Source organism: Cyclopterus lumpus, chromosome 16 (assembly GCF_009769545.1).
Source record: "Cyclopterus lumpus isolate fCycLum1 chromosome 16, fCycLum1.pri, whole genome shotgun sequence".
NCBI lineage: Eukaryota > Metazoa > Chordata > Actinopteri > Perciformes > Cyclopteridae > Cyclopterus > Cyclopterus lumpus.
In genome coordinates, this window is record NC_046981.1 from 8989593 (window position 1) to 9002985 (window position 13393).

The 13393-nt window shown below is 41.4% G+C and overlaps 2 protein-coding genes across 4 annotated transcripts; both read right to left on the bottom strand.

The window, feature by feature from the left end:
- Positions 1–5147: 5147 nt before the first annotated feature.
- Positions 5148–6610, bottom strand: snx10b (sorting nexin 10b). The gene is made up of 5 exons (XM_034554094.1): positions 6474–6610; positions 6286–6386; positions 6071–6172; positions 5715–5924; positions 5148–5496 (listed from the first exon to the last, which is right to left on the bottom strand). The coding sequence occupies exons 1-5, from the start codon at positions 6564–6566 to the stop codon at positions 5367–5369; spliced, it is 636 nt and encodes a 211-aa protein (XP_034409985.1). The 5' UTR covers positions 6567–6610; the 3' UTR covers positions 5148–5366.
- A 580-nt stretch (positions 6611–7190) lies between these two features.
- cbx3b (chromobox homolog 3b) lies at positions 7191–10885 on the bottom strand. 3 transcript variants are annotated; one of them, XM_034554096.1, is made up of 5 exons: positions 10697–10885; positions 10155–10295; positions 9900–10056; positions 9275–9435; positions 7191–8329 (listed from the first exon to the last, which is right to left on the bottom strand). In XM_034554096.1, the coding sequence occupies exons 2-5, from the start codon at positions 10292–10294 to the stop codon at positions 8209–8211; spliced, it is 579 nt and encodes a 192-aa protein (XP_034409987.1). In that variant the 5' UTR covers position 10295; positions 10697–10885; the 3' UTR covers positions 7191–8208. The 3 variants fall into 3 exon arrangements, with proteins under 3 accessions (XP_034409987.1, XP_034409986.1, XP_034409988.1); XM_034554095.1 differs by having other exon boundaries at positions 10681–10885; XM_034554097.1 differs by lacking the exon at positions 10697–10885 and adding an exon at positions 10403–10652.
- Positions 10886–13393: the final 2508 nt, after the last annotated feature.

The following is a 13393-nucleotide window of genomic DNA, read 5'->3' on the forward strand; positions in this document are numbered from 1 at the left end:
ATTTTGTTTTTGAAACAACCAGAGGAGTTTACATCCTCCAATTACACAGAAAATACATATGCTGAGTTTTAAAGCCTCCAAATTCATGTTTTAGGCCAAAACCCCAAATCAAAAGCATTGCATATTTCTCTGCATGTGGGGAAGGCTTTGAAAAAGCATTCAGACAATTGTGTAGGGAGAGAAACATTTCAGAATATAGTCAAACTCTTAAATGCATACACAAAATGTGAGTGAAAATAAGAATCAAACTATCACTGCTTTGGTTGTATTCCAAGTAGTGTTTGTCAACCAGCTGTATAAAGTATTATACACTGTATCTATATTTAATTTCCCTGTTGGTTTCCCTTCAGATGTACATTATGTTGCAGTTTCAACTGATGCACCTGCAGTTCTCTGAGATGATTTGGCCTCAACCTGCAGGACATTTTCTCATGTTACTTAAAAATGTTTCTCAAGTTCTTTTAAAACCAACTGGCTGCACCAGATTTAGGTTTGTTCTATTAAAGTTGGGGAATTCATGTATTTTGAACAAACATGTATTTAGCACTTTTAAATGTTTATTAATTTAGATACTGTTGTAGATACCTGTTTTCACTTTAACATTAAATAACCATTTGTATCATCTGTAGATCAGAGTAAAAAAAGTCACAGTAAATGTAATCTGATTCAAAATTGTAAAACAATAATACATGGAAACTTCCAGGGGACCTAAATACTTTTTGTAAGCACTGTACTTAAACTTAACAGCTAATGCTTGTATTAATGGCTTACGGGTAAGAACATGTAAAGAAAATGGGCTGAATGTGATAAATCTGATGATGATGTTGCCTATATGTTACAAACATAATCTAAGATCAAAGATCCACACTCACACTATGGCACCTAAACCATTTACCGTTTGATAGATCCAAAAGCCAGTCAGAAGACCTTTGAGTTTGGATTGTTTTGGCTGTCCAAAAAGGTCAATAAAGAGGTGCTGTGCTCAAATAACACAAGTTTGATCTCATTGGTAAACTTATTTCCAAGACTCTGTGTATTTGACCACATTTGAAGAACGTCAAACATTCTGGTTTGGCAATCCACATAATTTTACATGCATATTAATGAATTTGACACAAGCCCTATTAACATACCGTGAATGATAATCATGTGAATTTAGAATACTCATTACATATGTATTACATGAATAGCAGGTGGGGTAATTTGAGTAATTTGTGGCGTTATGCAGACACTGGGATGATAGACGGCGTCTGGAGAAGACAAGCTAAGCCAGCCACTGGATCTACTGCAGAGTAAGGAGAATTTAGGCTCATCATAAAAGATTTCTTCTTGCCTCTTATTTCACTTGGACATTTTTATCTTTTTTTTATTTTCTACCTCATTGCAGCCGTGAGCTGCCTGCTGATTTACACACACTGGCAGCGACGCACAGAGGCCTCAAGAGACGGTGCCCTCCACACCTCCATTCCCCCCTCCCTTGTTTCTTCACCTTCTTTTGTCCTCTCACTGCCACCACGGGACGTCTCTGCATCCATGGAACTGGGTCTGGCCAAAGAGCTCCCCCTCTACCTAACTCCTCATCTCTAACAAGACGGTCGTCTGGAGGGCTTGTTTTTCACGCCTGATCCTGTGACACACAGAGGGGCTGTTCCCATGACACACATTCCTATAAGGATGAGCAAAAGGCATCATAGACACTAAAGGTATGACGCGCATTTTATGAGTTCTTATTAGCTCATTAGTAACCTTGCTATTTGTACAATATTCACATGTGTTTTAGCGTGGATTACAGAATATTTGTGAGTAAATGCAGACAATATTTTAACTCCAGGCCGTCCTTCTCCATCTGTTTGTATGCTCCAAAGGAATTTTTTTTTTGATATTACAGACTGTATTATTTCAGGAAATTCTGAAACAGTGATTTCATTTTCCCTGTTCCCCCTTGAAACCAAACCAAGCTCCTCTGCATTGAACACATGGGTGTTCAATGCAGAGGAGCTTGGTTTGGTTTCAAGCTGATCAGCCCTGATTCCAGGAGACGAGAAGCTGTTGCTGGCCTTGGTACAGTGATCCCTCCCGTTCCCAGTAATTGCTACATCCGTGCACCAAAAGGTGACAGCATGTGGATGGTAAAAAGCAGGTATACCGCACACCGTACAGAACCGAGGAAAGGCACTGGGGTTGTTGGGTTTGATGACTGATAAGTCAGCTTGTTTCCACCCCGACAATTGGGTGATGAAGTTTCAGCCTTGGCGAAAAGTACGTTTCCACCATATTTTAAAACACACACACAAAAGCCACAAGGACAGACCTGAAAATATATTTTTTGGAATCTTTGTGGCCCTCAATAAATCAGAGCTCAGTATTGGCTTGAAATGTGGGAGACCTTGAAACATTTTCAGATAAATTGATAATGATGTTATTAACAGTTCAATTAACCTCAGACTTCCAGGTCATTTACCTTGCTCCTTCTCTTGCCCCGGTTGAATTTGATTGTCTTGCTGTAAAACAAGCTACACATCAGTCTCTCCAGCCTGTGCCGTTATCACACGACTGTTGTTTGTGTATAACTCGGGCATCATTCTTTTAGCTCTCATTCCTTATCTATTGGCATTGCAGCTGGGCTTCTCTGATATTGACTCATCCTGGTTCCACTGAGTTGCAGGCAAAGAGATTTAATATCTCAAGTGGTGCTGAACTCCTATTGCTACTAATGGATTCTGTATAATGTGGCACTTAAAATGCATGAGCAGCTTCTGATTTATCTGTAATTTGCCTTCACTGGAGCATATCTCCCTCAATACCTCCATTTGTGTTTGGCTCTGGGCATTCTGCTTAGTAAACAAACCTTGATTGGGATTTCATATTGTTGCATTCTAATTTCACAATTTGGTTCATTCCAACATATACAATTCTTAAAAAGGATTTTTAGCGATTTTGTTTTAATTACTGAACAGAGGGAATAGAAAGTCAAGCATGAGATCACAGACATAAGGTGGGGTTGGTTTGAGCTGTCGCTGCAGAAAGACATGCTGACTTGGTCAGAAGCAGATGGGCACCTCCCAGAGGGACCATTTCCCTTTCTGCTGCTTTATGTTTCAAACAATATGCATACTAATTAGATTAAATGGAGATAAAGCATTTGTGGAAATAATTAAAATGTGATTTTGATCTTGTACATTTCTGGTTGTGTTCAGCTAAAAACTGACCCTGAAACCGAGTGACATCGCTGGCTCCCAATGTTTCCACGCCATTTGACCTCCCTGGGGTCACACAATATGGAGCAGAGAGCTGTTAGCCAAGGTTTAAAGGTGTCGGTGCTGTCACTAGGCTACAGTTGCTCAAGGTTAACAGCCAGTGGACCAGAGTCACAGACCATTAAAAGCAGAGTCAATAGGCTACTCCTGGACAGGTCGAACTGAAACAAGTAATGTAAACCTTTCAACCCACTGGACTAAACAACACAGATTTAATGTTATAGTGACCTATTTGCACCATGTGCTGAGCCATGTCTACTTTGCACGGCAACTGTAATCTGGGGTCACTTGATGAATCAGTAAACATTTAGCCTTCGGACTGCAACACAGTTTGTGTAATTGTAGGCTTATTGAGTATTACTAAAAATTGGTAATTTTACAAGCAGCTTTCTAAAAAAAAGTAAATTAAAAAAAAGTCACATGAAAAGTTCCATGATAAGAAAAAAAGATAAATCTGTGGCTACAACAGAGAAGGAGTTGCACATGTGTCTGCGCCACAACAGGCAGATACTAGATTTATAGCTTCCCAAAACCCCCCAAAAATATTCTTCAAATTAAAGTGACATTGCGGTACATTTTTAGCATTGTTGCCTATTTAAAAGATCACTAGAAACACTGGAGTATGCCCAACACACCACTCTCGGAAACCACATTTAACTTCTTTTTTTTTATGTTTAGTTACTTGGAATTTGAAATTGTTTATTTATTCAGTTATATGTTCTTTAATCTTTTTCTGTCTAAAGGAGAGCCTAAAAATGGATTCATGAAAAAATCTCATTGAAACGGGGATGGCTATCCATCTACACATTTGTGGGGGAAAATGCCCATACTACAACAATTCAGATGTTCACAATCTCTTTTGAATATCTAATGAAAACAAAGATCTGCAGCGCTGACAGCCTCAGTGTTTGAAGCCATGCAGGGGAATGCTGCCCCACAGCACTGTCAAACACGACACATGTACTGCATTAGCATATGTGGATATGCATGAACACACATGTACCCCCACACATCTTCAGGCAAGATGTCCCCTCCCTCCCCACACCCAATTTGAGTTGGTGGGCTGTCTTACTGTCCAAACTGTTCTCCTTCTCAGAGCAGGTCTGAGGTGCTGTCACCTCTCCATTCTCTGCAACACAAGCCTATTGTCTGCTCTGAATTTATAATGAAAATCACCACCGCTGCAGAAAGACAAAGCTAATCTAATTAGCTGTGAAGATGTCTCAGCCTGCCGTCACTCTGTTTAGTGGTCATTACCTCTGCTTAACATGGTGCTGCACCCTGTGGGAGCACATGTGTGTATGCAGCTCACGCACACAGATACACGTGAGTGTAGTGAACAGACTCATACATGTATATAGCAAGAGAGAGAGAGACGGGTAGAAAAGGTGGCTTGTCAGTGCAGCTGGCATTTTGTTCAGCAGGGAGCAATGTAGCCAGTCTACTTGGTGGCCCTCTCAGACAGGAGCGAGTCCATTGGGATCCCACAGGACCTCCTACCAGCCACACACCTGACAGGGGGGCTGAAATCACTGCAGAGACCCTATTATACATCATACTGCTCAGCAGTGCAGAGGCCACCAATGACAAGCTTCCCACACCTTTCACTTTATGAGGGGGAGGTCAGCCACGGAGAGAGACTTCAGGCTGTCACTGCTTACGGTACTGCATTGTTATCTGCGTGTATCTGGCAGAAATACACCTTGTGAATGACTATAACTAGTGATGCTTCTGCTTTGCTTGTAAAGTAAATATAGACAGTTGCCACATATGTTCATGGGATAAGTGATTATACAAACAGATTGATGTACCAACACTGCCATCTTCAGGCAAGTTGTTGCAACAACTGTTTAGCTATGCAGATGGAACATACTGGTTCACAACACTTGATGGATATACAATAGTTACATTTTTATTACTATTTACTGTACATGGTTCAAACTGAAATGCCCCAATGAGAACATAATAAGCAATGATTGTTTTAAACAAGTGAAATACTTAACAACTACCTAGCCAAAAGGGCATTATGATGGGGTAACAGGTAAATCTCTTCTTCACTGTTCCAGACATCTGTGCCGATGATATGATGATGTGATAATGATGATGGTCTCATGTAGAACCACATGAGCAGCTGAGGGGTTTCTCCTGGCTGGTTCCCATGAGATCAAGTGAAGTCGTACTCTCTGCTTTGTTTATTGCCAAATCCTTAATCCGAAGCTCTGGATCTAAACACTCTGAGCTGGAATGACAGACACCAGAACAGGGGTTGGAAAGTGAAAACAATCTCATAATTTGGAAAATGAGGCCCGAAGGAGTTCTCACGTTAACAATCTGTTCTAGAAAACACATCAGCGAGTCTATTCTTGCTGATGGCAAAGCTCTAACCTTCGATGTAAAAAGGCTTTCAGTTCTATGGAATTGTTGTGGAGAAAGACTAAAAAGACCAATATTACAAACCTGTCCGAGTCAGAGTCACAAGACATGCTGAGGTCCTTCTCCAGATCCTCTTCAGAGTGGAATCGCCTCAGGCCACATTGCTGGACTGCCTGGGCCACGGAGTAGTGGGTCTGTCCAGCAGCACAGGCGTTCATCTTGGACACGCTGAGCTGCGACTGCAGGAAAAGATGCAGGCAGCTGTCCGACAACAGCAGAGGGCTCTCGAGGATCCTAGAGAATAAGGACCATTTCAGTATATTGTATTGCTCGTGAGAACAGTCGTCACATGGCCCAGTGTTTCTGGAAGCTGTCAGCAGTTTTCTTATGGTAGGTTGTGCTCTGTCAAAGGTCACATGTTTATTGATCTGATCACTTACTGTTCCAAAAACCTCTGGAGCCCTTTCATCCGCTCAGTGATCTGTTGACCGTTGTTCAGGCTGAAGAAGGGGTTCTTTGGGGGCAGCTCTGGTAGCTGTACCCTGCAACAACAACAAAAAACACCCTCAAAATGACCATAGTGCAGATTATCTTTAACAGGAAAACTAAAAATATACTAAAATTGTCAGTTCAAAACAGGGTAAGATTGACTTACATTAGCTGTGAATTTGCCTGTAGCTTCTGCCTGAGCCATACAAACTCACTGAACCTCCTTCTCACAATTGAGATCTTCTTGGTAAAGCACACGCTGTCGGTCTAAAACAGGACAAGTGTGACACACGTTACAGTAAACTCAACCTTTATGAAAAGGCTAAGACAACCTTCTTTTTTCGTTTTACTTACATGTATACAGATTTCGTAGTCTATGTAGGCATGCCAAAAGTCATTCTTTCGTATGCGTGGGTCCCGCACCCAAACACTGATCACCTGCTGCATGGAGAAGGCAGGAGAGAAGCTGAACTGACCACGTTATGATCAAGGGGAAGTGTTTTATTGGCAGATAGAGGAAGTGCAATGACCAACAGGAAAAGATTCAAGATCGGAAAATCCCACCAAATATACTTTTATTGCTCAGACAGAAAACCACAATTTTTTTTATTTTTAAGTCTGTACCAGAATTGAAAGCTTCTGAATTCAACAGAACATTTAAGGTTTTTTTAATAACTATGACACTTGTTAAAAATATCATCCGAATGACAGTATAACTTCCGACCTACCTGAGTCAGAGCGCTGTCAGTTTCTTTTCTCATAGTCCAAATGTTCTTGTTTGACTCTCAGTAACATTCAGTCAGCCAGATAAAGTGGTGCTTATCTTAACACAAGTGCCTTTTATTTTAAACTTTTACTGTCTAGGACCAAAGGTTTCAAAATAAAGTCACAAGACTGAGATAAGCTCTTCCTCCTAACGGTCAAGTCACATCAACAGAAGTCCCCGTGCCGACATGACGAACAAACGGCTTATTGACCGTCATTGAGAAAAATACCCAACTGTTTCACTTCTTTTTTTCAATTGATCATTTGTTGAATTGATGTTCCTAAATAATTTTGCCGTACAAAATAAACGAGAGAAAAGTTTCCTTTATTCACAGAGACTTCACAGATCTACGGTCAACAGTTACAGGTATTCAGTAGTAGGCGTGTTTTTAGGAGGTTTACGGGTCCCATAACAGTCAGGGGAGAGATGTGGAGTCAGGACAGTGTCATCAACATACAGGCTTAGTGAACACGGACCTGTAGACGATGCTCTTTGTACAGTAATTGGACAGTCTCATGTCTAAAGTGCTACATTCAACAACTTATTAGCCATGCCAGGTGCACACAAGTTTTTGTTTCAATCTCACTTGATTTATTTTAGATTTTCTTTCCAGAAAATGTGATTCATTGTGCCAGGACTTTGTGTACGCACCAGATAACATTTTTTTTAAAACTCAATCATATTCTTGTTATAAGTCAATACAGAGTAGAAGATACTATTTGGTACTTAACAGCGGATTAGAAAGATTTGGACATTTATTTAAATATTCCACATCAACCACAAGGGTCATAGAGAGACAGTAAAACTGTGGCTATAAACAGCAGACACAAAACAAACATTAGAACAACAGGTTTTCAGCTCTACATGGAGGAAAGGATTGGACAGCAGTTATAATAAACTATATAAAGCACACACCAAACAATCAAGATGTAGCTAAACAGGACTTCAAATACTAAATTACAACACTGCAACAAAAACACAACGCATGTCCACAGTGATCGAGTCCGCTTACCAAAGCTGCTACGGGTTAGTCTGATCTCAAATCAGCTGCTCTACACAAAGGTTAGTTGTAGTCCCCATCGCAGTCGTCTCCTCAAAAGGCACACGGACCTCATTGAGCCCCACGGGGCCGAGAGGACTTAAAGCCCATCCAGCTGAGGATTTCGCACCTGCCAGAATCTGGGATTCTACCTGCAGCGCAATTTCACACCGTGTGCTTTTAAAGTCAGCTGAAGGAGGACACTCAATGGAGGTTAAACTAAGCTTCGGGCGAGAGCACAGCTGTTTATCAGTTCGCCTCTGTACACAACGCACGTACACATTTCACTGCTCCTCGTCGCCGCAGTGCCAGGTCAGCTTCTGCTCATAGAAGTTGATGACCACCTGGGGACACCTGGCGCTGGCTTCGCGGGCCGGCAGCAGGGCCACATCGTCGGAGTTCTTCCTGTGGGGATACACACCATTAAGATGGCCGCCTCCTACTTTTAATGTTTCAGCAGAAGCACAAAGTCCTGACAGTTTTGAGAAGGTTATTGTGAATTAGGAAAAACTAAAAAGGGACTGAAGAATATCCAATAACACTTCAAAAGGGTAATACAGCTATTAGTACTGCATTTCAGTTAAGTTATGAGATTCTTAATACATATTTAAATGTTTCAGGCTGATTTTTTAATAGATTCTTATTTTATTGTGTTTTAAATGTGTTTATTTCTTGTTCTTAAATGAAACACTTTAAAATTCCTCTGTGTTTGACAGGTGTTAATAAATAAATTAACAAGTAAAATTGCCTTGTTTTATGTGGATGAAGCTCCAAAAGGAAATAGGACGTTTCCCGTCAGTTCATTTTAACCCAAACCACGAACTTTTTCAAAACTTAACCAGGTTGGTTTGTTGCCTAATTCTCAGGAAATTTCTGTCAGAAAGCCCTAAAAGCAGAGATCTCCAATGTGCACTGCAAAACACTTGCTCCTCACTTCTCATCGTGCAACTAAAAAGTATATTTACCATAGCAGGATTTGAGACCAAAGAAGTTGAAAATAAATAAAATGTAAGCGTCTGTGTTTTTGAGGGGCGTGTCATGGCAGCTCCCAAATCGGTTACTAATCTGAGGACTGTTTTATCACGTCTAACTTCAAGTCTCCTTTGTTAATTTTATATATATATATATATATATATATATATACACACACACATTCACATAACATGACATTCTCACTGCACAATAAGATTTAAAAAAACCCTGCATAAACCTGACACTACATGCTTCCTCTTCCTTCCTGTAGATTGCAGCATTAAACATGAACGATTGTGAGTTTCAACATCGGACAAACTTTTCCCCAACCACTGGCACTCATTCAAAGACGGAGAAAAGAGGAAGTGCTGGAGTTACCATTTGACGAGGAACATAAGCTCTCCCTGTCTGTCTGTCGAGCCGATGATGCATTCAGGCTCGAGGTAAGTGCTGAGGTTCGCGGGGCTGTCTGCCTGCGTGTCATTTGGCTCGCTGTTGCTCTGCACAGTGAGAGCCTGCTGCGGAGACTGCATGCAGGACTGCAAAGACAACGTCAAGGACAAAGGAGCCGGCGTTAGAAGAAACCACAAAGACAACATCGGCACGCGGAGAAAGCTTGGCTGGGGAGACGTTTCCCTTTAGTTTTCACTGCACATGCCGATTTCGAAAAAATACATTTGATTGATTTCACTTTCAGGAGCATTGTGAAAATAACCACCTTCACACACCATTAAGTTTCATATTCAGCCTTAAAACCCTAAAAAAAAAGGAACAAAGTCTGCCAAAATGGTCAGATGTTTTTACTCAAATCCAGAGCAGCTTCTTTTAACATTAAGGCATAAAGCTTCCTGAATTCTCTGAGCGTAAGGCCCGACATAAATCGTATCTAATAATGTGTTGTGTTGTTATTCTTCTTTATAGGTTTAGGAGCGGAAGTTCTGTGAATAACATGGAAAACAACATCCACTTACAGCCGCTCTGCCACTGCATTTCTCACACTCACAATTTCCGTCTCCTGCTCTGTCATTTCTTCTTTAGGAATTAACTCTTGCTCGGTTTGATCTTCCTCATTCCCCTCAAAGAAATTAGTGTTTCTCAGGAACTCTTGAATGAGTTCAGGGCAGTCCAGATTGTCCTCAGGTTCCCATGTGTTTTCTGCACTGTAAAAACATAAAAGGCAAGGAGAAAATACACGTTAATATCATGCAAAAACGAAACAAACATAATCACACAATATGAGAAAGCAAATCTCTCTCACTCAGTGAAACCTTTCCACTTCAGGAAGTACTCCACTCTCCCGTTAAAGATTCTGCGGCGAATTATTGTTTCTACCACAAACTCCTGTACAACTGGAGTGTCCTCAGTCTTCCTCTGTTTGGCAGTCTGCTTCTTTCTCATCCTGCCATGAACGAGAAGCCAATTAATGCCAACCTGCTTGCATCACTGGCAGTTCACAGCGCAGAAAACAAAGCATAAAGTGACAGTTTGTGATTGCTAAAACTCCACCGTGATGTTAGAAATAAACACTTCCGTCCCCCTGCTGATGGGGTATGCGCAGAACAACATGGCAGTGTTGAGTGCTCAGCTGTGCCCTGCAGACAATGAACCGTACACTTATTCTAGCGCTCCACCTGCTGCCTCTTCCGGGAGCACAACATACACGTTAATCTACACACATGCACAGCTCACTCGGGCCGTTTAGCGTTGAGGATGTGGCGCAAACAGCAGCCTGAAAACGTGCCCGAGTGATGCACAAGACGCGACACTGAACAACATGCACGTACGCTTTCGGGTGTTTACTTAATCTCGGCGGACTGCCTGCTGCGGTGCTGCTCGGCTCAGTTTGGAGCGCGTCGCTGGAAACTACACGCGCACGCAGCGCCGTCGATGCTGCGTTGTGCGCAAAATGTGTCGCTCGGCGTGTTTACATGAGCGAACCAACTTTTCATGAACGACTTGAAAAGAAAGATGGCCGTGGATGCTCGGAGGAAGTGGTTGCCAAGGGAAAAGGTCATGCCAGGAAAACCGGGAGGAGACGACGCGGACGCGCAACCTGCCGACCAATCAGAGAGCAGTCCGTCCCCATTTCCAGTGGTCGGGAATAGCCCCGCCACCCATGGGCGTCAGCTGTGTATGGCAAGAGACTGACTGTGCAATGCCTCACCGTAGACTGTCAATGTCAGTTGAAGCAAATATGTATTTATTTGCAGGGGACATGAAAAAAGAAAATAAATCTTATCAGTGTGAGCAGTTTCATGTCGGGACCCACGTGAAAAAAAACCGTAGCAAAAATGTGAATGTAATATAATATAATATATTATATTTACAATATATTTACAATTTCGAAGAACTTGTATTTTACTACTTTATACGTTATATTATTCCACTACATTTCAAACGGGGGAAAAAAACACTTTTTACTCCACTACACTTATGTTGCCTCTAGTTTGTTACTTTGCAATCAAACAATGTACATGTAAAACATATCTGATCAACATAGAATATGATACATAGTTATATTAAATTAATAGTATACGTAGTTACAATTAGCTTCATCTTTAACGCCATTAAAATGCAGCTTCATGGATAAAACAATTATATACCATGAATATAACATTAGGCCTTTGCAAAATAGTGCCATTCTGTCTCATATTGATGAGAACTTGTAATTGTTATTATTTATTTTTGGAAGTACATTTTGTTACTAACATGTTAAATACATCTGTGAATGCAGCATCTTGTGTATTTTACACTGCTGTATTACTACTTTATACAAAACGAGTTTGGGGTTAGCGCGTGCATTTTCACTGATGGGATCTGTTCTCCACAACCTCCTAAACGGCACTGAGGAGACCACAGAACAACACCCTCTGAGGATTTGATTGACAGCTCCATTTCGGCCAATAGAAAACCCCATAGCTGCTGATTGGACAAGTAAGCGCCACAGGCCTTCCTACTAGTTTTCTTTTTTTCTCACCAGTCACTCTAAAGTGTTTTGTAACTCACCACTGGAGGACGCTGGCTGCTTGTATTGGATTGCCAGGTTCAGCCCCAGTTTACTACGAGGGTGGATGTATGCTGGAAAGCTCAACGGCAGCAGAACAAAAGGTTTTACCAGGAGATGGACTCACATTGGAGCTGTCTCTGATGCACAGTTGTTTCTGATACCATCTCATCCTCAAGGCAGAATTATATAACTTTGCACCCATTTGTTGGTGAAATTCACTAAAGCGTTCAGTACATCAGCCCCGTAATAACGTAATACAGATACCGGGATGCCTCCAATATAAGCAGCACATGGTGATGTGTCACAGTTCTGGAAATGTGTATCTGTTTAATTGTAACAGTAGGGAGTCCCTGGGTATGTAATTAAAGTGTTTTCTGTGAAAAGACTGGCAGACGCCTCCATGGATGATGAATGTGGTGTGTATCATATCCAGAAAAGGAGCTTATTGAGATCACGGTTACAGACAGGCCAGAACACAGGTCTCACGACCTCATGTAGCGTACATCAGCTCGCAGTGCAGTGGATGTGCGATAGGAACTGCAGGTTCTCTATTGATAAAGGCCAGGTACGCTGCTGTTTTCTTCTGTGAAACATTATTAACACTGTGTTGAAAATGTTCTCAACAATTAAACACAATTTTTGTTTCAAATGAGTAACTCCATCTTACTAACTTATAGATCATTGGAGAAACTTTCTCTCCTGAATTGTGACAAGCAACTACAGTTGTGGTCAACTGTGTGTTTCTTCAGTTGCATCCTAAAATTAACATTTCTACAGTGCCAGAGCTTTGGAAACATTGTCAAAATCTTTCAAAAGTTAAGTCATTATTAAGATTTTTTTCTACAGTCTGCAATTGTAGGTTTAAGTTTAAATGAATTGTTGATACATGGATTGTATATATATATATATATCCATCCATCCATTTTCAATACCGCTTATCCTCATTAGGGTCGCGGGGCGCTGGAGCCTATCCCAGCTGACATAGGGCGAAGGCAGGGGACACCCTGGACAGGCCGCCAGTCCATCGAGGGCACATGTAGGGACATACAACCATTCACTCTCACATTCACACCTATGGGACATTTAGAGATCAATTAACCTGCAGCATGTCTTTGGACTGTGGGAGGAAGCCGGAGAGCCCGGAGAGAACCCACGCTGCCACGGGGAGAACATGCAAACTCCACACAGAAGGACCGCTCCGAACGGGAATCGAACCCGCAGCCCTCTTGCTGTGAGGCGACAGTGCTAGCCACTACACCACCGTGCAGACATTAATATATATATATATATATATATATATATATATATATAATATATATTAATATTAATATATATATATATATATATATATTAATGTTTTTACAGTTTTCCCAACAGAACCAGGTTAACCATATACCTACAGTAGGTTACAGTATGCTTTCGCTTTAGACCCAGATTTCAGGGCAAGACATGTGCTAGTTATCTGCTGTATGTCCTGCAGTTGCCCTTTG